The sequence below is a fragment of the Catharus ustulatus genome, chromosome 2, assembly GCF_009819885.2.
Source record: "Catharus ustulatus isolate bCatUst1 chromosome 2, bCatUst1.pri.v2, whole genome shotgun sequence".
NCBI lineage: Eukaryota > Metazoa > Chordata > Aves > Passeriformes > Turdidae > Catharus > Catharus ustulatus.
In genome coordinates, this window is record NC_046222.1 from 58,826,568 (window position 1) to 58,854,502 (window position 27,935).

The 27,935-nt window shown below is 42.0% G+C and overlaps 1 protein-coding gene across 3 annotated transcripts in view; it reads right to left on the reverse strand.

Annotated features, from left to right (window-relative positions):
• FNDC3A (fibronectin type III domain containing 3A) overlaps positions 1-27,368 on the reverse strand; it is a 118,302-nt gene extending 90,934 nt beyond the window's left edge. The window contains exons 1-2 of one of the 3 annotated variants that reach the window (XM_033052039.2): positions 27,304-27,368; positions 8,794-8,922 (exon numbers count right to left, since the gene is read on the reverse strand). In XM_033052039.2, the coding sequence (XP_032907930.1) occupies positions 8,794-8,895 (102 nt within the window). In that variant the 5' untranslated portion in view covers positions 8,896-8,922; positions 27,304-27,368. Of the gene's footprint in view, positions 1-8,793; positions 8,923-27,149; positions 27,233-27,303 lie in introns of those variants that run through there. The other 2 variants (XM_033052038.1, XM_033052040.2) reach the window with 2 other exon arrangements.
• Positions 27,369-27,935: the final 567 nt, after the last annotated feature.

The following is a 27,935-nucleotide window of genomic DNA, read 5'->3' on the forward strand; positions in this document are numbered from 1 at the left end:
ATGACTGACTGAGGGCTGACCAAGTTGTTGTTAAGGGCATTGTCCATATGCCTCTTAAAATACTGACAGGTTTGGGACTGGCCACGACTCTAGAAAGCACGTTACTCCGACTACCGTCTTCTTTCCCTAGGAAGAAATGCTTCCTACGGAAAAAACAAGTTTCAGCTAGCAGAGGATGTACCTCAGGTAACTTATTTGCCAAGTGTGTAATTCTCACATACTTTAAAGTGGAGTTTCTGTAACTAAAAATATGACTTTGCAACGCAGTTATGCTTCTGTCACAACTTACAGAGAGGTTACAAGAGCTGTCTTTTGCAGAAACATAAGTAAGCACTTAGGGTGACTTTGTAGGTCTTGGAGTCTGGCATTCAGGTCATGGCTTACTCAGCATTAAGTGTCCCATGGCACAGAGAAGGGGAGAGATGGGGACATGCTTGAGTCCTGGACACTGTTCAGGCATAACTACACCCTTCCAAACTCTGTTGACAGACCCAGCAACCAGACTCATTTGCAACAGGCTGCATAGAAAAACCAAGCTACCTCAATGCTTATAGCTCCAGGCAATTTGTACCTTCTCACCTCATTAAAAAAGAGAGAGGAAAAAAAAGTACAGATATTTAGTCACCTTTGTACACCATGAAAGGGATCATCTTCTGGACATGCCTGTTTCTCCCCATTGACTGTATTAGCAACCTACGGTGACTAACTGACTTGAAATTCAATTTTCATGTGTCATCCAGTTCTCCCAAATGTCAGTTTCTGAAAAGATTAATTCAACAGGGGCTGAATGCCTCAAGTATCTTGGGAGGAATCTACTGTATCAGAGACCAAAATTAATCTAGGATTCATATCATGCACATGAAAACAGACATTTTAGAGAGAAAGGGCGATTACTGAAAAGTTTTATGAGGATGCTTCATTCCACAAATTTTCATACCAAATAGAAGCAGAAAAGTCTATGAACTACACAGCCTTCACTCTGGTTTCTACATTTATTTTGAAACAGAAAATATTAAAATAAACATATCTGAATGGTAGCATAAATTGTGCAACAAATCTGGCGTTGCTTTCTTCTTAACAAAAGCAGCATAGTATTCATATATTACTACACATCAAAAATTGTGAATCCCCACTTTCTGCTGAGGATGATGGCTTCTTCTAGGAAATTTAAAGCATGTTTGAAATGCATCTGCAATCACGGACACAGTTTAAATAAATTGGAAAAAATTCTGATCTCTAACACACAAAAAAAAATTCGCACTTAACTAAGAAAAAATTCACCCTTCCTAACTAAAAAACATGATGAAGTCAGACAGAGGAAGGATCTACTAACCCTACGTCATCAAAACACATATTTTTAGCTTTTCTTTGTGATTTAATTTATTTTTTTTCAAATCATAGCCAACAACCATGGAAAAACCTCCCATGGAAATTATTTTTCTGTATACAGAACTTCTCATATAAATTTGATTATATATTTTGCAGTGATGGTTGCTACACAAAAGTACTAATCAATCCAGGGGAAAAATACAGCTTGATAATGAGCTTCCATAAGCTGGCACTGAAGCATTATGTGCCTAGGAGTTCCAATAGTTCCACTGAACACACTTCTGCTGTGCTTCAGTGCTATGAAGTCATTGAAGAATGGAAAAATAATTGTCAACTAAAACAAACTTCAATGAACCTCCAAAATGAGAAGTTAGACATATCTGCTAATTCAATAGAGCCAAAGGGGAAGTAAAAAAAAAAACAGCAAACAACAACAACAAAACAAAACACAAACAAACAAACCAGCCCAAAACAAAAAAATCCCCAAAAAATCCAAAAGCAACTCAGCCGAAAAGGACAGAAGCAGTCATGCACATATTCTGTGTTCTGTGAAACCAAAGCACAAAGAAAGGAAAACAGTACAATATGGAAAATGATGGAAAGTGAGAACAGTTATAACACTATATGTTGTTAAACAACTTTTAACATGGATTTTTTTTCTTCTTGAGGAAAAGATCATGAAACATATTGCAGTTCTAGGCTTGATTTTCAGCAGCAAGGTGAAAACAAAGCAAGCTGGAACTTGATAATGTACCATATGGTTTTCAGAAGAACTGCCAGAACAAAAACCTAAGAAACTCATTCAGCAATCTAGTCTAGATTTATATTTTCCAACACTATCTTCACCATTATATTTTTGCTGTAATGTAAACAATCTGGAAGCCAAAAAAGGAAATTAGTTAATTTGTTTTATAGCCATGTAGTACTCTGCTGACTGAAGATATCCTCCTATGATAACAGGTTAATAATAACAACCATAATATCAGCAGTTTAAATATTTAAAAAATAAATTGGTTTTAGGAACACTACCTTGCAGATTTGATGTCAGATATCTACTTAAACCCACACACTTTATACACACACACTACACATATACATACACATAGTGGGGTTTTTAGAAAACCCACCAAAAATCTAAACTTCTCAATAAAATTTGGAGGATAAGCGACCAACCTCTCAAGCTAGAAGTGTTACTTTATCCCTATACTTTGCCATGAAATATGTCCCAATCCCCAGAGAAAAGGAAATGGTTAACAGGTATTAGGCTACTTTGAGAGTGCTATCTATGTTTTCTGGGATTAAAGGACACATAGGTGATATAGGAATGTCTCACCTTGCAACTGCTAGCTTTAATGGGAAGGTACTGTGAAGGTCCAGAACTCCAGTCCTGCTGCATACTTGTGTCAGCAATTTAATGATTCATTTTGGAACAGCACTGGGTGCTGTAGCAACTTTCCAAAACAATTTAACATCAGTGTGTTAAAGTAGTTTAAACTCTTGCCTCTCCTTTTCCTCTCCTTCCACCAAGTCAGTACTCCCATCATCAAGCACATCCTTCCTGACCAGCCCCAGCATTATTCACTAAGGCATCACTGCACTAGTTACCCTTACGTGAAAAACCCCCACGCACTTCCGTCCTGCAATCTTACTCACCATCAAGACATAAGAAGTACACAATTCCCCTCATGCTGAGCACAGTGATGGGAAGGTGTAAAAGCAAGCAGTACCTCTGTGCTTAACAGAGAAGGAGGAGTCAGTGGGCTTGGTCTTCGCCTCTTTTCGTGGGTTTTATCCTATGAAACTAACAGTAGTCCCTTGTTCTGTGTGGCAGAGAACCAGGCAATCTCCCACAACAGCTGAGTGACATACAAACACAGCTTAAGTTTCCCATGTTTTCTGACTGAACACTCACACATTCCTCTAACTCTGTGGATTGTTTTGTTTTAAAACATGGTGGAAAGTTACAGCTTTAACCTGATCAGACACTTCCGCTATTTGAAGCATATGACCTTTCATCTTACGTGTTCAAATATTTGTACTGCTATTTCACATTTACACTGCTAGCAGAACTTCAAGTATTTGAAACAGATTATTTTGAGGATATGAACTGTCCCAGAAAAGTATGGAATGGTGTATATCTGCCTGGTCACTCAGTTATGCAGTATAAACAACCTAAGTCACCATAATTGAAAGAGTTAATCCTGGTAAAATGTAAGGAGGGGCAAATTGATTTAAAAATCCTCAGATGTTTAACAGCTGAACAAAAACTTGCAAGTTTAGTATACAGTTAGCTAGTGTAACATGGAAAATACCAACACAGAAACAAAATAGTTACAGTAATTTCACGAATACAAGCCGCACCAATTTGACCAAAATTTTGGTGGAAACCCGGAAGTGCGGCTAATATTCCGGGGCGGCTAATCTATTAACAAAATTCTAAAAGCTGCCAACACGGAAGTGAGAGCCCGCGGCAGCCCCAAGCCAAGCTGGAGCCCGGCCGGCCCCGGCAGAGGTGGGAAAGCCTGGCAGAGGCGGGGCCAGCAGTGTCGGGGGCGGGCGGCAGAGCCTGAGCCAGCAGGGCGGGGGAGCCCGGGAGAACTGGGGCTAGCAGTGCAGGGGAGCATGGCAGAAGCAGGAAGGCCGGCGGGTGGGGCTGCCTGGCAGCGGGGGAAGCCCAGCATAATCGGGGCCAGCAGCGTGGGGGAGCCCGGCGGTGCGGGGGCCTGCAGTGCCGGCCAGGGCGAGGAAACGCGGCGGCGGTGCAGACGGGAGGGGGCGGCCGGCGAGCGTGGTGGCGGCGGCGGCAGCCCTGCCGGCGGGGCGACCGAAAGCGGCGCTCGCGAAAGCGCCGCCGCTCGCCGCGAACCGCGAGCCGCGAAAGCGCCGCCACTCGCCGGGAACCGCGAGCCGCGAAAGCGCCGCCGCTCGCCGCGAACCGCGAGCCGCGAAAGCGCCGCCGCTCGCCGCGAACCGCTCGCCGCGAAAGCGCCGCCGCTCGCCGCTCGCCGCGAACCGCGAGCCGCGAACCGCGAGCCGCGAAAGCGCCGCCGCGAGCCGCGAGCCGCGAAAGCGCCGCCGCGAGCCGCGAACCGCGAGCCGCGAGCCGCGAGCCGCGAGCCGCCGCGAGCCGCGAGCCGCGAAAGCGCCGCCGCGAGCCGCGAACCGCGAGCCGCGAAAGCGCCGCCGCGAGCCGCGAACCGCGAGCCGCGAAAGCGCCGCCGCTCGCCGCGAACCGCGAAAGCGCCGCCGCTCGCCGCGAACCGCGAGCCGCGAAAGCGCCGCCGCGAACCGCGAACCGCGAGCCGCGAAAGCGCCGCCGCGAGCCGCGAACCGCGAGCCGCGAAAGCGCCGCCGCGAGCCGCGAGCCGCGAGCCGCGAGCCGCGAAAGCGCCGCCGCGAGCCGCGAACCGCGAGCCGCGAAAGCGCCGCCGCTCGCCGCGAACCGCGAAAGCGCCGCCGCTCGCCGCGAACCGCGAAAGCGCCGCCGCTCGCCGCGAACCGCGAGCCGCGAAAGCGCCGCCGCGAACCGCGAACCGCGAGCCGCGAAAGCGCCGCCGCGAGCCGCGAACCGCGAGCCGCGAAAGCGCCGCCGCGAGCCGCGAGCCGCGAGCCGCGAAAGCGCCGCCGCGAGCCGCGAGCCGCGAAAGCGCCGCCGCGAGCCGCGAACCGCGAGCCGCGAAAGCGCCGCCGCGAACCGCGAGCCGCGAAAGCGCCGCGGGGCGGGCGCGGCGCGGGGCGGGCGCGGCGCTCGCGAGGCGCGGCGCGGGGCGAGCGAAAGCGGCAGCGGGGCGGACGGCGAGCCCGGCGGCGGCAGCCCTGCCAGCCGGGCGAGCGAACGCGGCAGCGGGGCGGTGCTTACGGGAGAGGGGGGCCAGCGAGCCCGGCGGCGGCGGCAGCACCACCCGGCCACCCCGCCGAGCCGTGGCGCTGAGCTGGGCCACCCGGCCCCGTCGGCAACCATGAGTGGGCCGAGCCTGCCTGGCCCCGCCCCGAGCCAGTAAATCCCGCTATGCCGCGATCCTGTTACTAATTGGCCAATTTGTGAAAGCTGCGCACGGATTCTCGCGACGAACGAAAGTGCGGCTAATATTTGGGGTGCGGCTTATCTATTGACAAAGACAGCAACATTGTCGAGGCACCGGGGGTGCGGCTTATAATCCGTGCGGCTTGTATTCGTGAAACTACTGTAAGTAAAGAATTTTCTACCGGTTTTCAGAAGCAAAATACCTAAATAACAATTTTTGGACTAGTTTTCAATTCCTTTTCAGGACTGACTATGACTACATTAATTTCATGATTATAAGCCACACCATTTGGACTAAAATTCTGGTCCGAACCCAAAGTACAGCTTATAATCAGGTGCGGCTTATATATGGACAAAGAATGAAAAGTTGCTGTTTTAGTTTGGAGGACAGGTGTCTGCTGAGAAAGGCAGGAACTTCTCTTTGAAATGGAGAATGTAAACCCCCTCCCTCCAAATTATTATAATTTTGAAATCAAGGGGCTTTCAGGTAAAAATATGGGAATTAGGAATAACAGTTTTTTTCTAGGGAAATTAAAATAGAAATACAGTACTACAAAGAAACAAACTCCAAACCCTGACAAAGTCAGAGTACAACCTGACAACCGTCAGGCAGGGTGTTGGTAGCAGTCCCATTAAATGGTGGCTGCATCCTCCTGCAGTGACAGATGTGATTCAGTTGGAGCAGTGCTCCTGTACAAGGTGCAGTTTCCCTCCAGAGGTCCAGTGGTAATGGGGAGAAATCCGGTTTTCCTCTGGAGTCCAGTGGAGAAAGGGGCTCCCTTAGTGTCCCAAAACCTCTGTTTTTATCTTGGTAAGAAATGTTGGGCTCTTCCCCCTGGCTGGAGCAACTTCCAATGGATGAAGTAATTTTATCAGTCACACAGTGGGACTCAGTGGGCCATTAGCAGAAAATGACTCGCTGGAGGAAGGATGGGTTGTGAAAAGATAAAGAACAATGCCCTGCCTGGTTTCAGTGGATGGTCCATTAGCAGAATATCTGCCGTTGAGATAAGGATCACTGTCCCCACCCTCAACAGATGGTGATAGAATAGATACCTTTTATCACACTCTGTATTGTAATGTGCGGCTTATAATCAGGTGCAGCTTATGTATGGACGAAGAATGAAAAGTTGCCGGCACCCGGGAGTGCGGCTTATAATCAGTGCGGCTTATAATCGTGAAATGACTGTAATTAGTTCAGCTACAGACGAACTTATACACTATGAATATAGAAGAAAATATCCATTTCTTTACATGGAAAAATCAGGTCTGAATTTTGATTGCAGGAACAAACTTTGTCAGCTCTACAGGTTAAATTATAGTTTATGCAATCCAACACCAATGCTGTTACAAAAGGAACTGGAGAAGTACTTTTCATACATCAAGGAAGTAATCACTACAAAATGTGTGTACCGTAGCTAAGTAAAGAGACTTACAGAAAAATTAGTAACTCCATCATAAAGGCAAAAGTCTTCTCCTTTCTTATAGTTTCAAAGTTCAAGGGAAAACAATGGAATACAGCAAACTAATGTTCAGGTTCAAAATATTTTTAAAGATATGAAAAAGGCTCAAAACTACAGTGTTTTTACTTGAATACATCATACTTTCAAATGTAGTATCTACCCCTCTATGAGTACTGTATAAAACAAACATAAATTATTTTAAAACTACCATAGCAACTGTCCGACCTTTCTGCAGCCTAAGTCTTAACTGGGCAACCTTGACACAGAATACAGTCCCTGAAAATCTGGACTTCCCATATTTCAGATATACAAAGCACTGATGGCTTTTAAATCACCAGATGTGAAAAGGGTTTCCATTGAGGTTTCCTGCCACTGAACAAATGCACTTACTAACTCCTCATGAATCTTGTATCAGATGCGAAGGACAGAGAATGAAAGTTGCAACTTTTCAGCATTGAGAAATACAGAACAGGAGACAAGTTACCATAAAATGGGGAAAGAAAAGAAAATTACTTTCCTTATTGATGGACAATGCCCAATGAAAATCCTCTTTTTTTAAAATACATGATTACTACTAGTCCCACTTTAGACAGCAGTTGTAATGAGTTGCCCTTTTGTTTTAAATTAAAAAGAACAACAACAGCATATATGTTGTTTTTTCCATCAGAAGGTTTACACAAACTCCCACTGATTAATTTCTTTGAAGAAATACTTAGCTTGTTTTCCAGTTTTAATCTTGGCAGGAGAAAGAGAACAACATTTTAAAGAAAACATATATGCAAAAGAACATTTAAACTCACGTGTGACTCAAAATCTTGCATGATTACAGTGTAAGGTTGACAGTACAGCCTGACAGTTACTTTTATGGAGGGCAAAACAAGTAACTCAGTCTCAACTATATTTGAAAGGTCATGGCGAACAGGGGAAGTTCCCAAGGAACAGAGGAAAGCAAATGCCAGTGCAATCCTCAAAAAAGGGCAAGGAGAAGGATCCAGGGAGCTAGAAGCTGGTCAAGATCACCTTTAGCTCTGGGAAGACAAGTGAATAAAGTTTCCTAGAAGCCATTTCCAAATGCATTAAAGACAAAAAGGTGGCTGGGGTAGTCACTGTGGATTCACAAAGTGTTAATCATACCAGACAAACCTGGATAGCCTCCTACAGTGAAATTACTATTGGTGAATGAGGGGAGAGCATAACTAATGTTCATCACGACTTCAGCAAGGCTTTTGACACTCTCTTGAATAACACAGAAACTGAGGAAACGCATACAGTATGAGCATAAGGCACCAAGGCAGACTGAAAACTGGACTAAGTGTCAGTCTTGAATGTTGTGATCAGTAGTGCAAAGTCTAGCAGGTAGCCATCCACTGGTCACCTACTGCAGTGGTTGACACTGGGGCAAAGACTACAATGTTCTGTAAAGATCTGGATGAGGGGACAAAGCACATCATGAACAAGTGACACAAATCTGAGTGGAGTAGCTGATGCACTAGATGGTTGCACTGCCATTGAGAAATACAAATTCAAGAAGTTCCAGGCAGACACTAGCACATAAAAGCAAGTCCCACCATTCAAGCTACCCAGTTGTAAGCAACCATCAGTCTGGAGATCATAGTTATTAGCACACGTGCTGCTTCAGCTACTATATTCTACCATAGGAAAAGGTTTATTTGCCTTAATAAGATCATGCAGTAATACAAACACATAACTTCCAAACTAAGACACAATCATAGCTTGATAAGTTGGCAGCTGTTTGGTCCCATTCTTCCATTAAGTTCTTTCACAACACAGGTTTTCTGCTTCCTCCTTCTTACAAATCTCATCTCTGTACCAGCTCTGCCTTCACCTCAATCTCTAACACACGTGTATGCCTAAAGCTGCACAAATATATTCCAGATGAAGGATAACGATCTTTTACAGTGTCAACACGTCAGTGATCCGTTGGAAGGAAAAAAAAATATACTGCAGTTTCCTTACCTGTTGTGCTCCATCCCCACTAACAATAGGGGAAGTCAGAAGAGGGATTTCACTACTTATAATTGAAGTGGTATCCAGTAACGGTGGATGTTCTGCCATCATTGATGGTACACTAATTCACAAGATCACCTGCAAAGAAAAGTTATTCAGATGGTTAAACGATATAAATATTTCTGAATAATTATCCTTAAAATCTGCCTCACTTGAGAAATAATAACAACAACAACAAAAGAAGATTATTAAATTAAACACCCTAAGAAAGTATGTTTCCACAACAACCAGCAATCACACAAGCCTGAAGACGTGTTTTTGTCAGCTAGTGACAAGCCTCAGTTACACACAGAGGGTGGTTTACACCCCCTCTAGCGGCTGAACCTCAGAAGATAGATCGCTACCCTGGAGCTAATAAACCCGAATCTTTTAACTTTGTAACAAACCAAGGTTTCATATGACTGGCGCTGCTGACAAAATGCCTACTGAGGAAAAAATGGAAAAAAAAAAAAAAGGAAAAAAAAGAAAAAATAGAAAAAATAAACAGTTGCTTTAGAATCTACATATAGAGTGTTCTTATTTATGTGAAACTGGTAAAAAACCAAAATATACTAACAGGGACACCTATTTTTTTTTCTTTTTTAATAATCAACCCACTTTTCCTATCGTTGTGATGGATAAATACTTACTTTAGTAACAACTCGTTACTAGGAAATGTTCCGCTGAGGCACAAATAAATGAATAATGATAATAAAAAACATCTTCTGTACAATCTGACATTTCACCATTTTAAAATTTATTAGACTCAGAAATAAAGCTGTGTCACTTTGATAAGCAGTGGTCCTTTAACCAGCAGCTGGAAGTTGGGGGAGGAAGGGAAGAGATAATGCCCACACACAACTGTAATCCTCATAACCATACTGCAGAAAAGGACTTGCTAGCACACACTGTAAAGTTACAAGAAACCTGATAACAGGAGAAAAAGTCACAGAGGCAAGAGGCCCATGAAAGCAGTGACACACTTTAACTCTGAGGAATATCACATAACAAGGTTACAGAAAGCAGGATTCAGCCCAGCATTCCTTTCAATTATATTAACAAGCCACAAATAACATGTTTTCTGATACTCTGCATCCTAGTGCTATATGAAGATTGGATGGAAGAATTAAGACCAAGAAAGCTGAAGATTAACATTTTTCCATGCTGGAACTAAGTACTGCAAGTCTAAGAAGCTGCTTTTGAAATTGCATTTAATTTTGTTTAAAAAAAATCACTAAATTACATGGTCTTAACTCAATCCCAGCTAGACCTAGTACACTTAGCTTTTGAAATAAAAAGAATTAGATCAACAAGAATTGAGAAACTGATATTTCTTAACAAAACAGAAGGACAGATGGAAAGAATTCACCAGGGGTGAATGGTACATTCAGAATTCCCACAAGTTAATCACATTTTGCATCTGAAAACAGTGCTTTACATCAAACATAGACATAAAGATTAGGCTGAGAAGCAGCTTGTACAATATTTCTAAAGCAGAACTGCCTCTCTTAGCCATTACTTACAGTAGCCTGGTGAAAAAAAGTAAATACAATTTTAGTTATACAGTCTGACAACCAGTAGTGTTACAGGCTTTTACAAGTTTTGCCTTGATGTCTTCTGCCTACTGAAATTCCCTGCAAAGACTTCCCAGTTTCTAGTTTAGATGTACTGTCTACTCATAAACAGAGGTATTTACTCAACACAGCATTAACTTCAAATGAAAAAAATACCTAATAAAATGGAAGGAGTGATAAAGACAGCTTAATGACACTAACTTCAGTACCAACCTCTAGAGATATTTGGTTAACTGGGACACCTTACTACTCTGGGAAGTTTGCTTTAGAGGCATCATCTAAAACTTCATCCCACTCACGGACTGCTTTTACTTGCTTGGCCCTCTCGGGTGGATGTTGTAGCTCTGCTGTGGGTTGAAATCCATAGTACAGTGCTCTCCCACATTAACAAAGCACTACAAGCACTACAGGCCTCCTGTACAGCTACACCTATACAGGACAGCTTAACTACTCCCATACTGCTGGTTGTACTACTGTAAAATTAGGAACTTCAAGAAAAATGCATTCTAACATTATTTAGGTGATTCATTTCCTTCCATGGTATAATCTGCAAAGATTTAAGTTGGGGAGAAAGAAAAATCTCCCCAGGTTAAAACACTCAAACCTATCTATGATTACTTAAGAATTCATCAATGCCTATGCCAAGTCATTTAGACCTGCTTAGTCAGACCAATAGGTCTTCCAAGCAATAAGGACAGGGGTTTTTATTCCTACCTTACTTTAAAAGATTTCCTCATCATCAAACAAATCCTCGAGGCTACAGTCAGTCTCCGCCACTTCTGCAGGTAGGCAGAGGGCTAATGAAAGTTACTTGGATTACCTTTGAAGCCAGCAAGTTTAATGGTAAGCTTCCCAGGATATTATTCAATGACTGTTTAATGAATGTGAAAAGAATGCACAGCCTGAAAGCAGAGGTTAGAATCAAGGCATCCCGCCTCCCACAACAACTACAACCAGGCTTGATGTCATGCCATTTCTTGGTCTTACAGCTCCAAATATTTTGTGCTACTATCTAAAGTGTCACAGACAGAAAGGTAATTCCAACACTCCAAGCAATAATTCAACACACTCCTGACCTAAGTTGGCTTGAATTTTCCCACATTTAAGGTGAACGGAGCTCATAATTTCCAAGCCACCATGCTAATGACTAGTCTCTTGTATCAGAAAGCACTAATTGCCTTTATCACACACTTTGACTGAATTAGTAACTTATGACTCAGTGTAATGGCCATTTATTAGACATAAATCAAAAGTATCTATCAAATTGAACACCAGTGAGAATTAAACATAACCTAACAGCACCTGTTCAGGTCTTCCAAGACAGGAGTAACTCTGAACATGTATAACATCTGGTCTCAGGTTCATTCATTCCTAGAATCATTTAAGTTGAAAAAGACCTTTAGGATTATTAAGTCCAACAATTAACCCAGCACTAAATCATGTCCCTAAGCACCATGTCTACACATCTCTTCAATACCTCCAGGGATGGTGATTCCACCATTTCCCTGGACAGCTTGTGCCAATTTTTTTGGTGAAGAGTTTTTTCCTACTATCCAACCTAAACTTCTCCTGGTAAAACTTGAGGACATTTCCTCTTGTCCTATCACTTGTTACCTGGGAGAAGAGACTGATCCTAACCTGACAACACCCTCCTTTCAGGCAGTTGTAGAGAGTGAGCCTCCTTTTCTCCAGTTTCCTCAATTGCCTCCCTCACCAGACTTGTGCTCCAGACCCTTCCCAGCTCTGTTGCCTCTCTCTGACTCACTCCAGCCTCTCAGAATCTTTGTAGTGAGGGGCCCAGAACTGGACACAGGATTTGAGGTGTGGCCTCACCAGTGCCAAGTACAGGTCCTGTGGCCACACTATTGCTGATAACAGGCCAGGAGGATGCCACTGGCCTTTTGGCCACATGGGCACATGCTGGCTCATTTTCAACTGCTGTTGACCAGGACCCCAGGTTCTCTTCTACTAGGCAGCTTTCCATTCTCTTGCACAGGTGCTTAATGATTTGATTTGTATGAAAATTAGGTTCCCACAGGCACCCAAGTGCTTAGGTTGGTAGTCCATCTTTGGCATCCAGTCTTTTGTGCCTTAACCGGGACACTGCTAAATTCCATGTCTGGATTCAAGCATTTGATTTATTCTGGAGACAAAGCACACTGCTCATCAATAAACCCTGACAGGAGGTGCTATGTAGAATGTTATTCCTGACACCCTCTACAACAATAATAAAAGTGCTACCTGTCAGACTGTGTAATCAATCTAGGGGAAAAAAAAGGTTTCTTGACAATACAATATCAGATTTCTCTGCAATGTCACTGAACTAGTCTCGAAGACTCAAGGTTTAAACTTCACACCAATGAGGGTCTATACTACACGTCCATCAAAAGCCTCTTCCCATCAGCAGTGGGGAGGCAGCAATCTGTACAAGTCAGTGCACATAATATGGTCACATAGTAAGATGTGCTATGCTCACCCAATGCAGGTGCCTTTTTTTTGGTTACGAGGTCAAAGAAAAATATCAATTTGAAAAGAGACAATGCATGCGGCAGGAGAAGAAGTCAGCTAAAATGGACAAAAGGTTGGGATCAAGACATGCAGAAGTGCTCAATAAACATATCTTGGAAAAAATTGTACCACATTCAATGCAAGGACCTCAAGTGAGTGCAGACAGAGCCTTTAGATCAGCAGATCCCAGCAGCTTGCATTCAAGACCTCTTGAAGACAGTTAACCAGACCTTTGAAAAAGACTTGCAAAGAACGGGTTAGGAAAATCTCAGAGGTCTGGAAGAAAAGTAGAAGTTTTGCATTAAATACTGTGTTGTAAAAGGGACAATCAAGTCCTGTTAGCAAACAATAATCTGAAGCCAACACTGGATGTTATTTATAAAGAACTATAATACAATTAAGGTTGACTGAAAAACCAATGTCCAGTCAACTTCATACAAATCTTCTGGTGAAGGATATTGCTGACAAAGGTACCAATAAGCAGACTGCAAAAACAACCTTAAAATCTTACTTGCCATTATAGAGCATTTATCTTCAAAAGAAAAACACAACAGATGGATTAAAACTGAATGGACAGTCCTTAAATATCAGCAATAAATGCAGAGTTGTTGCGCCATGTGAGTTTCCAATAGGAAGGGAAGGTATCAGTTCTCAGCTTCTCATTACAGAACATGTTTTTAATTTTCTCAGAAAAAATTAAAAAAAGGAAGCAAAAAGGATGTCTGGAAATGACAAGCCATGACAGTGATAAGAGACTGAGTCATTTCAGACAACTAAAATGGCATGAATAGCTTAAAAAGTTAGGCATAGCAAAAAGTATAAACGCACAAAGGTAAAGTTGCTCTTTCTAAAACTAAAAAGAATGAACTCAATCCTGTGAAAGGTTGATTCTGACAAGGACAAAATAATAAAAATGGACAGTCAAAGGCAAGTTTGCCAAAAGGTTTTATCAGTTATATCAACAGGTCTACCTCCCTTAGCAACATAGAGGAGAGGATGTTTTTCCTGCCTTTGGCTGCAAATACCTCCCAACTCTACTGGAATAACTTCACAAGCTATGTCTCCAATTTTCTGACTTAAAATTGCTGCTAATTGTTCCAAGTCTGAGCAACAACCTCTTGAACATATTGTTCCATATTAAAAATACCGAAAGCAAAGTACGTGCATACTTTACAATTCAGCCTTACCTTGCAATTTCAGCCTTAATCCTCATAAAGCTGCTCCAGATGATGCAACTGTCCTCCTACTCAGTCCAGCTTCTGGATATACTCAGGACTTAATGAGGTATTGAAAAGGGCACAAGAAAAACAACTTGCATCTGGACAACAGGTAAGGTTCAGCCTGCAGAACCACTACAAACAATTCACTAGCCTGTTGCCAGATTCCCTGCACTTTGATTCAGCAGCCTTCAGAAGGAGTAAAATAACATGTGGGATGAACCAAAGGATTTATTTAAGGCCTACTCATTGCACCATTCTTGTGGACATATTAAAACGGACCAGACAAGGAAGAGGACACATTAGATGAATAGAGAGATAATTCTCAGTTGCTAAGCACAGAAGCGGCCGAGAAGTAATTTGCTACTGGTGGAGCATTAAATGCATGGTTATTTAGAAAACTACACTGTTTCATGCACAGCAACAACTGCTGCATGAACAGCTGTTTCATTTCTTGTCCTGCTACTGCATATACTGAACTAGTAGCAGACATTCAAAGTCAATTCAGGACTACAAACTCAGTCTACACTGAATCTGCTCTGAGTCTGTTCTACAATGCAAGGAAAGTACAGGGTCTGTTGAGATTACCACCAAATTGTAGAGGTTAATGCTTTGTACAAGACTTGCATTGTAAACTACCTATTGCCCATTACCCCCACCTAAACTGCTATTAATTTTCCCTATTATCATATGGATTTGAAAATACCTTGAAAGAGTTTTCTGAAGTCTATCAAAGCTGAAACAAAGTGAGGGTATTTAAGTTTACTGCATGCGATTTGTTTAGACTCCAGGGCTGATGCCTGAGGAACCTTCAAGAAATGAATTACACTAACAAGGCAAAAAGCTAAATGATGTTAAAGCTCAAGAACTGTTTTCCACTCCATAGCTCAGTAAGTAAGTTTGCCTTCCTGAATGGTAATAACAATTTAACTCAATCCTTAAATGCCTTCAGATTTGGTCCTTTATTGTTTCTGTGGCATTACCCTCAAGTTGTAAAGCACAGTACAACTCTGCTTTTTACTCCGAGTTGTTCACTAAGGGTTAAGGAGTGCTGTAAGGCTGAGATCATTGGGCAGTGCATTCAGTGCATTTCCTCTGCACATGCAAAGGATCAGCATTTCATCTCCAAGAGACTAGTAGCTGATCTTAAGGATAGTCTCTGAAAACCACATCAGCATTATATCAGCTGGATCACCAAGGTAAAACAACATGAGTCAGCAGCACGTGTCCTGTAGCAATGAAGGCCTACGAGGCTGTATGAGCCTGAAGTAGAGCCAATGGGCTGAGAGAGGTCATTATTCCCTGCTATTCAGGTGGAATCCAGAATACCGTGTCCAGTTTTCTCAGCCACCTCTTCCTCCTCTCAGTATAAGAGAGATGGCACAAAGACTGCTCCTGGGCTTAGGCTCATGAAGACAGGGAGAAGCTAAGAGCACTAGAGTAGCCAGGGGTCACCGGCTAGCTGGATACCATGACCTAAAGGATGCTGGTTGAGAGCCTTAAATCAAACTCTGCCTGCAGGCATGGTGCAAAAGCACAAGTGTTTGTTCAACGCTCTCAGACACAAGGCGTGACTTCTGGGGTGTCTTGGGCAGTGCAAGGGGTTGGACTCTATGACCATGACAGGTCCCTTCCAACTCAGAATATTCAATGATTCTGTGATGGGCATGCACTGCACTACTGGAAATTCTATCTGTCCATAAAGACAAAAAAAAAGGTATCTTGATAATGAAAGTGGTGTAGCATTGGCATACCTTGCTCTGTGAGGCTGCAAAATTCTTAATCCTGTAGATCAGTAACCTCCAAAGAGGGGCAAACACACCACAGCACAAGACAAACGCTTGGTATGTGAGAAGAAATTATTTTTGTTGCTGAAAAAAACCCCTTTAAATACTGGCTTTCATCTCTTTTTTTTTGTTTTGTTTTTTCAGTTGTGTTCTTTTTTTGTTCGGTCGTTTTTTTTGGGTTTTTTTGTTTTTTGTTTTTTTTACATATACTTTATAGTATACATATATAAATAGAGTAGCATATAATTAAAAAAAAATTACATAGATTGGAAGTGCATGCTTAAAACATTCTTTACTTATGGGGTTCATGATGAAAAAATTTGGAGACCACGGCTGTAGAAAATTAAAACCTGATCATGCAAGTTCCTAACAAAGGGTTGAAGAAGGCAATCTCCAAAGACTCTGTCAAGCAGAATTCTCCTATGAATTCCAGAATATTAGTCAAACAAAAAACAACACATAATGCCAAAGTTGAATGGTTTACAGCAGCTCAGAACCCAGAGAGAAGACCATAGTTTGCCTCCAAGCTCTTAAAAGCTGTCAGATTCTCAATTCAAATTTCAAAGCAACAATGACAATGCTAATCAAAACTCAAACTCTGACACCTAAGACTCAAACTTGGGAAGACATACCCATAACTCTGTCCATAACAGAACTGCTTTGCAATCTGGCCTTTCTCCTAAAAGAGGAAGGCTGCATTAGAGGATAGTTACAAATTAAAAAGTTACACTTTTACATGAACATCCTACACAAATGGGCTTTCCAGTTCAGCTGGGTTGTAGGCACTACTATGATAAATGTAGTGATAGCTAGTAACACTGCTGTGTACAAGAAAAACATATGGACAACTCCTTCCCTAGAGATTCACTGTTTGATACAAAATATAATTAATTGACTTATTCACAACTAGAGGACTTATAAGGCCACAGTCCACAGTGGTATCGCTGGTGCCTACTGAAGGACAAACTTGCATTGCTGTTTCTTTTCTCAGTTTTTATTGTGATTTACAGAGTATTGCTTCTCTACCTACCCATATACCATCACAATGCTTACAGTAACTTAATACTCTTTCACATCCTAATTCTGTCAAATCTAGTGAACAACAGACACACACTTTTATTATACCAGAGAGCTGCTCAGAAAAGTTGAATTCTACACAACACAAGGACAGAAGTTTAAACAGGGACAAGACAAAAGCACCTAACACAGAAGGGGGCAGTATAAGAAACTGGTTTAATGAAATCAACGCTAAATGTTTCCAAACTGCATGTTGCTCTTACACAAGAAGTAACAAACCCAGGGCTTTTCCACAATTTCTGTCAGTACTGCAGTTTCATACACGCTTCAAGCAGTATCATATTACAGCTGCCAATTCCAGGTTGCCATAAGGTGTGTTTTCCCAGTGGGTTCAGCACAGCAGAGCAGGTGTGCATTCCTTCTTCACCTGGGTCTTCATGCAGCTACACTTCCCCAGGAACCACAGCCATCCTCCAGTACAGATAACTTCCAGTAAGAAATAAAAGCTTCTCTGAACAGGAGACAACACCTGGGTTTTGCCAAAGACCAAGGAATGAATTTACAGAACCTAAAAGACTATAAAACCACTACCCCATCCTAATGCAATAAATGCTTTGATTCTGCCTTCTCCAACATGGAGACAACAGATGCACTTGGAAAACAAACATCTTTCAAATGGCTGAAGCAAAAAAGCCCTATTTTATATAGATCAGAGACTCACATCTGACTCTTCAAGAAGATGCAAGTTACTGTTTAAACTTTTCCTGTGATTGAGTCATTTATAAGTAAATACTCACCATGTTCTTTAGTGTCTACTGTGAGATAGATTTATTCTTTATTATTTTCTACAGCCCTCAAAAAGTACTTCCTGCCTGACAACTTCAGACTTGTAAAAATTACTAATTCCTTTCAATCTGTCAAATCAGCCACCTAGTTCGGAACTTATGAGACAAGAATGGACAAATAGAAGTGCCCAAGATGTACAAATATGCTAAAATGAGGAAAATTCTAGAATATTCCAAAGCAACCCTAGGGTGAAGAGGAAAAAACAAAGAATATACAACAGATGTTAGTAATATCACTTAATGCACTACTGGAAAAAACTCAGATAGAGTGATGCAGCTGGCGTAGAAATGTATTAGAATGTAATTACCCAGAGATCCATAAGGTTGTAGCTGAGCTATTAAAGTTATGAAGCATGCTGAAGAGCTTTTTGTTTGTTTTTAAGAATCAGAACTGAGCAGAAGGATTTTAATTTCTCTCCCTCCCTGTACATTTGCTACATTTTCCAGTCAAAGAGTTTCAGATACGGCAATTACAGTACACCAGCTTTTCTTTTTCAGTTCTGAACTAATTATTTTAATTAATACGTAATTTATTTAAAATATATACTTTGTTTCTGATAAAGTATTTTTCCTGTTTTAGAAATGTTTTCCTGGGACACTTGATAAAATAGTTTCCAACAGAACAGAGAAGGGTTATTTTTTGTTAGAAGAAGGGTGTTCTGGGGAACACTTCTCTTTCACTAATTAGGCAATCTCCTTATAAGTACAGTGAAAATAAAATGGCTATTCCCTTCAGTGCTGGTCATAATATTAGATAGGTAATACAGGAAAATTATAAATTATAAAAATAGCATCGTTTCATGAAGTAAATCAACAAAATCTGACAGTCACTTAAGAGTGAAGGTATACTAAAGGTTTTAATAAGCACTGGAAGTTCCTACAAAAAAAATAAATCTACAGCATCTAGCATCAATATGGAAACACTTCAAGTGTTGTCACAGACACTTTACACAGAACATAATTCTGGGAAATTATGCAAACAAAGTCTGGGAAACATGATCCACAGCTCTGTTCATACTATGTTACCAATGGATGGTGAACACTAAAAGGTGTAAAATTAATGCAGTACTCTTAGGAAGGGAACACTGACTGCTGAGCAAATGCAAGTTGCATGTCAACAGCCGGTTACCAGATCTGACTCATGCCCAGTAGTGACCACCAGATCTACTTGGAGTGAGGATGGCCAAGCCCCACAACAGCAACAAACTCCTTAGCACTGTAGGAGTTTAGTGTACTATAGTACATTAATACTTATTTCAGGTTACCTTCCTACTCCAGTAATGAGTACTGGAACTGCTCCATATGCAATGATTTAGGAGCAGTTTCAAATACTGTTCATGCATTCATGCCATGGGTACTATAACCTATATAAGAATGCATAGTAGATAATTGGAAATTCCCCAGCTGTTCAAGTTTAATGCATTTGTATTTATGGGCCAGCAGTTTTTGAATCTGAGCCAAAGAGGCTAAGTTTTTAATAGCAGCTGATGTAGGAAACTAAACTTTTGAAGGTGAAGACTTCATAGAGGAAAAACTAGACAGTTATAAACCAGTCATCCATAAAGGCACAATATGTTCATAGACACTTACTAGCTCAGCTTGCCCAGCACAACTGCTGAATGCTTGACAGCAAGACCGATGCAACTGAAACTACTTCAAAATACCACGTTCCAGTTTTAAATATTGTTGTTATTATTATTATATTATTAACAAACCATCCACAATCCTTAACTGAATGAAGTACATGTAACCTGAAGCTGTTGCCTATTAAGAATTTAGTATTTCCCACCTATTTGCCCATCTCTCTTACACCTTTAAAGAAGCCTAAGCTTTTAGTAAGTGGAAATCTAACACAAATCGGAATTAATCTGTTAATTTTATTTGAAACTAATTTGATAGTGTGCATTTTACAATCAAAGAGCAAACTGTCAGCAAACCTATACCTAGTCTTCAGCAGGTACATTAATCCAATGCACTGACACACACAGGGAGCAATACTGTGACTGCTTTTGTCTTTGAGAACATTTTCCATTTAGATACTCACGGGAATCACTCCCAAAAAGAAATGAGGAGAATGAACTGCATAGTGTATTTTTTTGCACCACTTGTAAAAGATCTGCAGTGCAATTCTACTTTATTTATGTTACACTGATCTAAACTATGTTTTGTTTTACACTCTTTTAACTCTCAAGTATTTCCTAAAACCCTCCTAGTTTTACTTTTATACCAGAAAAATTAGATTCTTCTAAGCTTCTGCCAGGAGTGGATTTCCTTCAGTTTGTTTTCTGAAAACCACATGGCTTCAAAACCACCTTGGCCTTTCCCACTTAACTGTTACTTTTGCCTTCATTTCTGTTCAATAACATGCTTAATTTTTGAGAAAACAAGCAAATTCAATGCCAAGAATCAAGCTACTTCCTCGTTTGTCATTGACTCTCTTTTCTCAGAGGCTGTGAGTAGCAACAAAAAATTTCCAAAATAATTTTTCAAATGATACCTTTAAGGCAAAGTAAAAACATGGATATATTTTTATTAATGCCTGAAATTGATCAGTGAGATAAATTTATTGCAGAGACAGCTGCTGGTGTTGGAGCTACAAAGGGTGCATGACTCAAGCAGAATGAGCAGCTTTTAAAGAACTCTTATGAAACAGCTTTTTCCTGCTCATTCTGAAAAATGAAAACTGTGCTATCCAAATGTAAGGTGACGTAGGATCAATGAGGTTACATGCCTAAGAGACTAAAATTTCTCTTGACTGATTCTTTTGGATAAGCTGTAGATCTCTGTTTCCATAAGCAACAGGACAACAACAGACCACGACAAATCAAGACAGACATATGAAAACTACTTTCCAAGAGTAAAAATGCACCAAAAAAGATCTTTTGAGGTCTAACAAACACATTTGAAGGATGTCCTATTATCAAGAATTTAAACTTCTCTAAGTCAGTTCTGCTAAATCATTCTAGCAGATTTCACTTGCAGCACTGCAAACAGTTGGTCAACAAAGTGAATTAAACTGTAACACAGATGCAGTTTAAAATTAATCATATAAGAATTAGTCAGTTATAACACAGAAGTTTCCTGACTGACTTTACACAAAAATGCAAATACACAAGTGAATGTTAAATGTAGGAATAAACAGAGAGGTAGTGCTTCAAGCGGAAGTGCTTTTGCCAGTGTCAATGCATCACATTCATGAACCTAAAGACCATGATAGTAAAAAAAGGTCTAGAGGCACCCTGCGAGGTGCTTCACTTCCCTGATATTAAACTCAGTCACAATGGTACTGAAGCAGTTACTGTCCCTCACAGGGGAAAAAAAAAACAAACCAAAAAGCAGAACAATCAATCAGCATCTCAACCTGAATGCAACTCTTGAAGTCTGAATGTGCTACTCATTCAAGAGTTCTCCAGTGGAGGAGTGTCTGCTGCTACTGAAGGGGAAGACCAGCAAAATGAGAGCAGCTTTCTCAGGTATATTAGCAATCCCTTCTCCCAAGCTCCACACCATCCTTCTAGAAAAGTTTTAGTTAATCAAAACACCATGGGACCAATTAGTTTTATTTCCCAATCAAGTCAAGAGGACAAAGCTGACCTTAGCCTCCTCTTTTACATATGAAGTTGTAACACTGAACACCTCTCAATTTGTTAACAACAATGCAGTCACAAAGTCAGAAACTGATTTGTTTTGAGCTGTATTGCCATGATGTACGTACCTAAACGTACTGGGGTACTTTTAAGATCTATTACTTGATTTATGGTAACTTTTCCTCACCACTGAAATACTGTCACTGAGTGGAATGTGCACATAAACTAATATTCTTAAATGTTATTAAAAGTTATTAGCAAGCCTGAACAAATTAGAACAAAATACATTTCAGCTGCATCTAAGATTAATTATTGCCAACAGTCACTGCTCACTTCCACAGCTTCTTTTAGTCCTAACTTCTTAGTACTTCATTTCAACATCTTCAATCCACTTTCATACTAGATTAAATGGGTAAATACTTGTCTTACAGTGTCGTCCTCCCCATTTACATCTTTAATAGACTGTACAGGATTTGCAGAGGCATGGTAACTCTTCTGTTTTATGACATTTATTCTTACTGTAGAAAGTTCCCTAACAGTCTATCAATATATATTTTGAAATATTACTGCATAGTTATAGTCTCAGCTCTCTCTAATTGTCAAGACATTGCAAATCACCAAAGTTTGTGCTGAACCATCTTACCCATTCCATTTCTGCTTACAGATTAGTTTCCAGCTACCCGCACACTTTTTGCAGATCATTACTACTTGATTTGCTATCCCGCCACAAAGTAAAATTACTCCACCTGCTATTCTGTTGTCTCCACTTCCTTCTGTGAAGTTATCTAGTAGATACAGTTCTTCCAGTTAAAGGGACAAGAATCTACAAAAAAACCACCTTGCAGTTTAAAAACTGGAAGTTAGAGAAGAAGCATTTCTTTTGTAATCAAAGGAGTAGGATCTGGTATGGAGTATGCCACGTTAGTGAGGGGAAATGAGACAACAGCTGGGCAGCAGCCCATGCTTGTAGGATCCTGTGTACCACAGACATTGGGTCTATACACTGGGGAAACTCAACCCCATTTACAAGGGAGTATTTACACTTGTGAACTACAGAGGTTTTTTTACTTTTTACTGCCAGTAACATTGAAGCTCACAGTTTGCTAAGTTCATTTTCACTTCAAGATATTGAAAAATCAAAAGCAAATAAGAACTGTGATTCACAGATTTAAATTCAGCCAAGGTACAAAAAAACACAAAGCAGATTTAAAAAGAACTGCTATACAGAAGGTAAAGTTAACATTTGTGCCCTGCACATTCCTTTTCACTTCCAGTTACAGAATAAAGTTACTACCTACCCATACCTGTAACAGTATAAATCCTTTTGGACCTTGTTGAAGACATTTGGGATTGCAAACTTGTAGATAATTTAATTTTTGGCAACTTGTTATGCCCCCAGTAATTTAATATATAACAAGGCACAATATTTTCTACTGTCTATAAATGCAGAATTTTGCAGTATATCTTTTCATCTTTGGAACAACTCTGACGGCAAATTTGGGGGGAGGTACACCACAGGCATATTCAGGGCTCCTGTTTAACTTTTGTGAACTGCTCTTGGGGTGCTTGATGCCCAAGATACTAAACTGAAAGAGAGGATGCCAGTGCTAAACTAAGTGATGTTTTGACTCCAGAACAGCATGAGCAGAACGTCCACATATCCTGAAGAAGTAAAAACTTAAAGGGAGACAAAAATATAAATTCCGTTAAGCAAACTGGTAGATATATTGGTAGGTCTGGTGGGACTGAGGCCAACAAATGTGCTTGCCTAGACATAAACAGTGAAAATTTACTTGGAGCCATGAACAAAGAGGGCTAAGCATGTCCAGTCTAACTCACTTTGAAATGTGCTGTGAAGACATCACTAACAAGCATTATGTTCAGGTTTTAATAAAGTAGTTAGAAAATAAAAGGATATTCCATTCATGAGGTACTGCAATTCTGATTACAAAAGCTTTCTAAACTAACACATCCAAGAAGAGTAATAACACAGTCCTCTACACAACTACTACCTCAAAGCAAGACCAACAGTTTCTGCAGCATGTTGTAACCAAAACAAATTATTAATACAACCAAGAAAAGGTGCATAACCTAACAAGTGAGTACATTAAGAGTACACCATGAAAGGAACAGCTAAAAATTCTATTTCATTATTGACAAAAGAGCATAGCAAATGCTACTTCAATGTACATTTCATTAAAGTCATCTATGACAGGTTAGCAAAAAGACTGCAGATTTTCAGTGGTTACAGGCTCAAGGGTGTGTCAGCAGCTGGAATGGGATCAGATTTCTAGGGGGCAAACAAAATGACTTTGAAAGTATTTGTTCGATCTGAAATTAAATGTAAATTAATTGGAACAATTGAAGATGACAACCTACAAGAAACATGTAATAATATTAAGTGTTACAGACATTTCCTAAACATCCTGCTACCTCATCAGCCCTACAAAATATAGACCTGAGGATGGTAATCCAAAACGCTACTGGACATAAACACAACCATTAAACTTCATGAATAGACAAGATTAAGAAAAAGGCTGATAGTGTTTTTCTATTGACATCAAGTGAACATCAGCATTAAGGAAGCTCAAAGTTTAATGCATATGGCAAAGAACAAGCAAAAAAACCAGTCATTTCTGTAGCTCAGGAAACATTGGCCCCATGAGCAAAATAAACATTGCCCATGTTTGCTGAACAGAAAAAGCAGCAGTGTACTCATTCCAAACCATTATCGCTTTCCTGAGATACAAACAGTAACTTTTAGTTAAACTAAAGACTTGACAGTCCAAGTCAAGTCCACTTTTACTGAGATATGGTCCTACAGGAAAAACATCAGCTCTTAATTCAACTCATGCACTCTAAATTGCAGTGAAGTTGAATTTTACTACAAATTGCCTGGGAATTTCCCCAAGCCAACAGTCTTAAAGAAATCAATGATAAAATGCTGAAGTGTTATTGACACCTATAACAGGGAGAATCCAATTAATATTCTAGATAATAGAAATGTACTGATGGAACATGACATATTTGTGGATATTTTAGCAGAGATTGAACTAGAAATCCCACAACAATTAGACACTGGAGGTCATAAAAAGATGTAGCTAGAGAAAGATAAGAATTTGGTGGGTTCCAGAAGGCACTGACAAGGAACATCAGTGGATGCAGATAACACTGTCTAGCAAGTAGGCCTGCATCCTCACAAGAACTGTCTTCTCTGATATGTGTCTGTCTGGGAATCAACTAGACTGCATGTTTGCCAGTTCAACCCAAAAAGGGGGACAGGGCTGCATTACTGGATTTGCCACTGACAGGGACATCAACAGACAATCAGAAAACCAGCACATAACACCTTCCCAGCATTCAGTATTTCTAGAGACCAACACATGTACAACAGCATACACTATTGCAAAGGTGACCTGCCAGCAAGGGAAATTGTGGTATCATCTAAAAGAATCTAGATGTTAAAACCATCTATAAGAAAGTACTGACAAGGATGAAAAACTGAACCTCTCCTGAAGTCAGGCTTTAAGAGTTTTTCTCAAGTCCTAAGACTGAAGACTGCAGAAACATGTTCAGTTAAGCAGTTAAAGCTGCAATAACAATTCTAAAGGATCATTTTGAGATCTTCAGCCAAAATGATCATCAGTGTAACACTGAGTTAGCCAATGGAGCTCCAAATTCAAGTAAAATTAAATGGCCACAAGGCAAGGGTTAACAAATAGAAGCATTCTAAGATCCACAGGACTCACAGCCCAAAGCAAATGAGTTATTAGTCCAAATCATAATTCAAGTTTCTGCAGCTCCATTACATCACTGTCTATAAAAAAATCTAAGGCTTTTGAGTTTTAAGTTCACAAACTAATAGAAACTCCAACTTGAAAAAGACAGAACAGCACATTAATGGACTGAAATCAGATAACTTTAGTGCTGGGTGTAATGACCTGACCCTCATGTAACTCATACACCTAGAGCTTGTCATTCAGCAAAAAGCCTCAGAAGATCACCATGTGCCCTGAAAAAAAAACCAAACCTGAGACACTCACCTAATTCTGTTTAATATTATCATCTACAGTAGTCAGCCCGTGACTCTGCTCAAAGCCGATTGCTCACCTCCTGACCAAGTGATCTCAGCAACAAATCACTGAGTCCTGGCCTTTCCGAGGACGAGGATCTCTGTCTCTCTTAACCAGGGCTTCATCTGCTAAAAATCAGTGTCCAGTGCCCCTCTGGAACTGATACAGCACATCAATTTTCTCCCTCAAAGTCATCGGAAAAATAATCCTGGTGTAGTTTGCACAAACAACTCCCAGACTCAATACATGTGTGTAAGATGATTGTGTACACAGACTGAATCTGGACTAGATGCCATGTTTTCAAACTTGACCAGCACCCTTCCTGCTCCCTCATGCTTCATAGAAACACTGGCTGTCAAGAACTCTATCCAATTTGCCAACACTTGAGTGCTGGAGATACTCAGCTATTCTGACTTTCACATGTGTGTACAGCTTTATCCCTACCTGACAGCTTGCTGCTTCCCCATTCATCATGTGATTAAATTTCATAATTATTTGAGACCATTTCCTTAAAAAACAAAACAGAGGCAGAAAAATTTGTAACAGATCATCCTCTCTGAATTTTAAGGACCACTGATTTGCTGTGACTCACACTATTTCACAACACAGAAAATAAACACATCTACAGATGCAGACTCACATAAAGCAGAAAGTTTCCCATTGCCATAACAACAAAATAGCTTCTTTAAAGCAGAAAGCTTAGCAGGACTGGGTCCTACACTTCTAAGACAGAAGCTGCCAAGTACTCAGCACCCAAAAATTTAAAGATTTTAAGTCTTCTTGAAAATTTAAGGCATTTCTAATCAGGTATGTATTTGATCAAATGCAGACTTAAATTCTAAAAACAAAGAACATTTCACAGAAATTACTTCATATGGTGAAAAGTTCTAGAATAACACTTGCCATGCAAGGTAGCTAATAAATTGCCTTTGACAGGGTTAAACAAATGACTAATACCTCTTGAGGTGCCATTTATACCATTTTCTCCAACCAAATGTATTTTCCTCTTGTTTCTGCTGCTTATTTTCTTTACTTCGCACAATAAAAACAGCTGAAAAGTTTCATTTTTGCTTTAAGTTGGTTTCACTTTCTAAGTTGCCTGGAAGCAACGAAAAGTTTCTGTTTAGGTTGGGCGATACTCAGGGAGGGGGAAATCGGGAGTAAATCTGGCTGAAAGAATAACGCCTCTGCTAGGAGTGGGCAAGATGATAACCGTGTTTTCGGGAACAGTTTTACCTACAGAGAGAAGCTCAATCCCTTTTCTGGGCGTTACGAGGGAACCTTTACGGCTTAGGCGGAGAGCAACAACAATAACAACAACAACAGCGACAACGAGAAAGAGGTGTCCAACACCACCACTGCCTTCTCCTCCCCGCCTGTCACAGCCGGCTCAGCTGTTCTGGTCGCGCTCCGCATCTGCTTCTCTCTCCGGCTCAACCACCGCCTCCTCCCGCGGCCGCCGCGCCGCAGCCTGGCGCTGACAGCGGGCGGATCCCCGCGCCCCGGCCGGCAGAGGCACCTCCGAGCGAGGGAGGGGAGGCACACAGAAAGTTTCTTCCGCGGGGCTCCGTCGGAGGCGCCGGCTGCCGGTGCTCCCCGGCGGAGAGCGCCGCTCCTCAGGCACCGGGGGCAGGCAGCGCCGCTGCCCCCGTCCCCTCGCACCCCTCTCGCCGCCCCGCGGAGGGGAAGGCGGCGGTTCGCCATCAGCGCCTACTCACCGCCATGGCCCCGCGGCTCTCCCGGCTAACGGTCCGCGCTCCGCCACCAGCGGGCAGCGGCGCCGAGGCGGGGAGCGCCAGGGGGAGTTCCCGATGGCGCAGCTCGGGCAGGGGCGGCGCTTCCCCCACCCCTTTGCCCGCCCACTCGAGGTACCTGCGCTCCGGCTGCCGCCGCTCCGCCGCCTCTTCCTGCCCTCCCCGCACCTGTCACTGCCCCCCGCTCCCGCCGCCGCCCCCGCCCCGCCGCCTCAGAGCTGCCCGCCGCCTCGCCCGGCGGCGCGCGGCCGCCATCTTTGGGGAAGGCTGGGGGGGCCGCGAGGGGGCAGTTGGCTCTGGCGCGCAGTGCGCCTGCGCGGAGTCCTCCCGTGCGGGAGAGCGGGGGCGTCGGCCGGAGGGAGGGGCGGGGGCAGGGCGAGTGGGCGTGGTCTGTGAGCTCTGGGGGCGTGGTCTGTGGGGGGGCGTGGCCGGCGGGGGCGGGAAGGGGTCAGTGGGGTCAGAGGGGTCAGTGGGGTCAGTGGGGTCAGGGTCGGCTGTCCGGGGCCTTGACCTTAGCTTGTGCTGGCGTCCGGGGTCACAAGCAAGCCCTACTTAGAAATAACGAAAATATCTCTACATTATCAGCCCGGTGTTCTGCACAAATCCAGACATAACCCCTTACCAACCACTGTGAAGACATTCAACTCTATCAACTCTATCCCAGTCCCACACAGCATGTATTCTACCCCTTATTCCATACTATTTACACCTTGACCAGGCCTCACATTATTCAGTATAACTTCACTAACC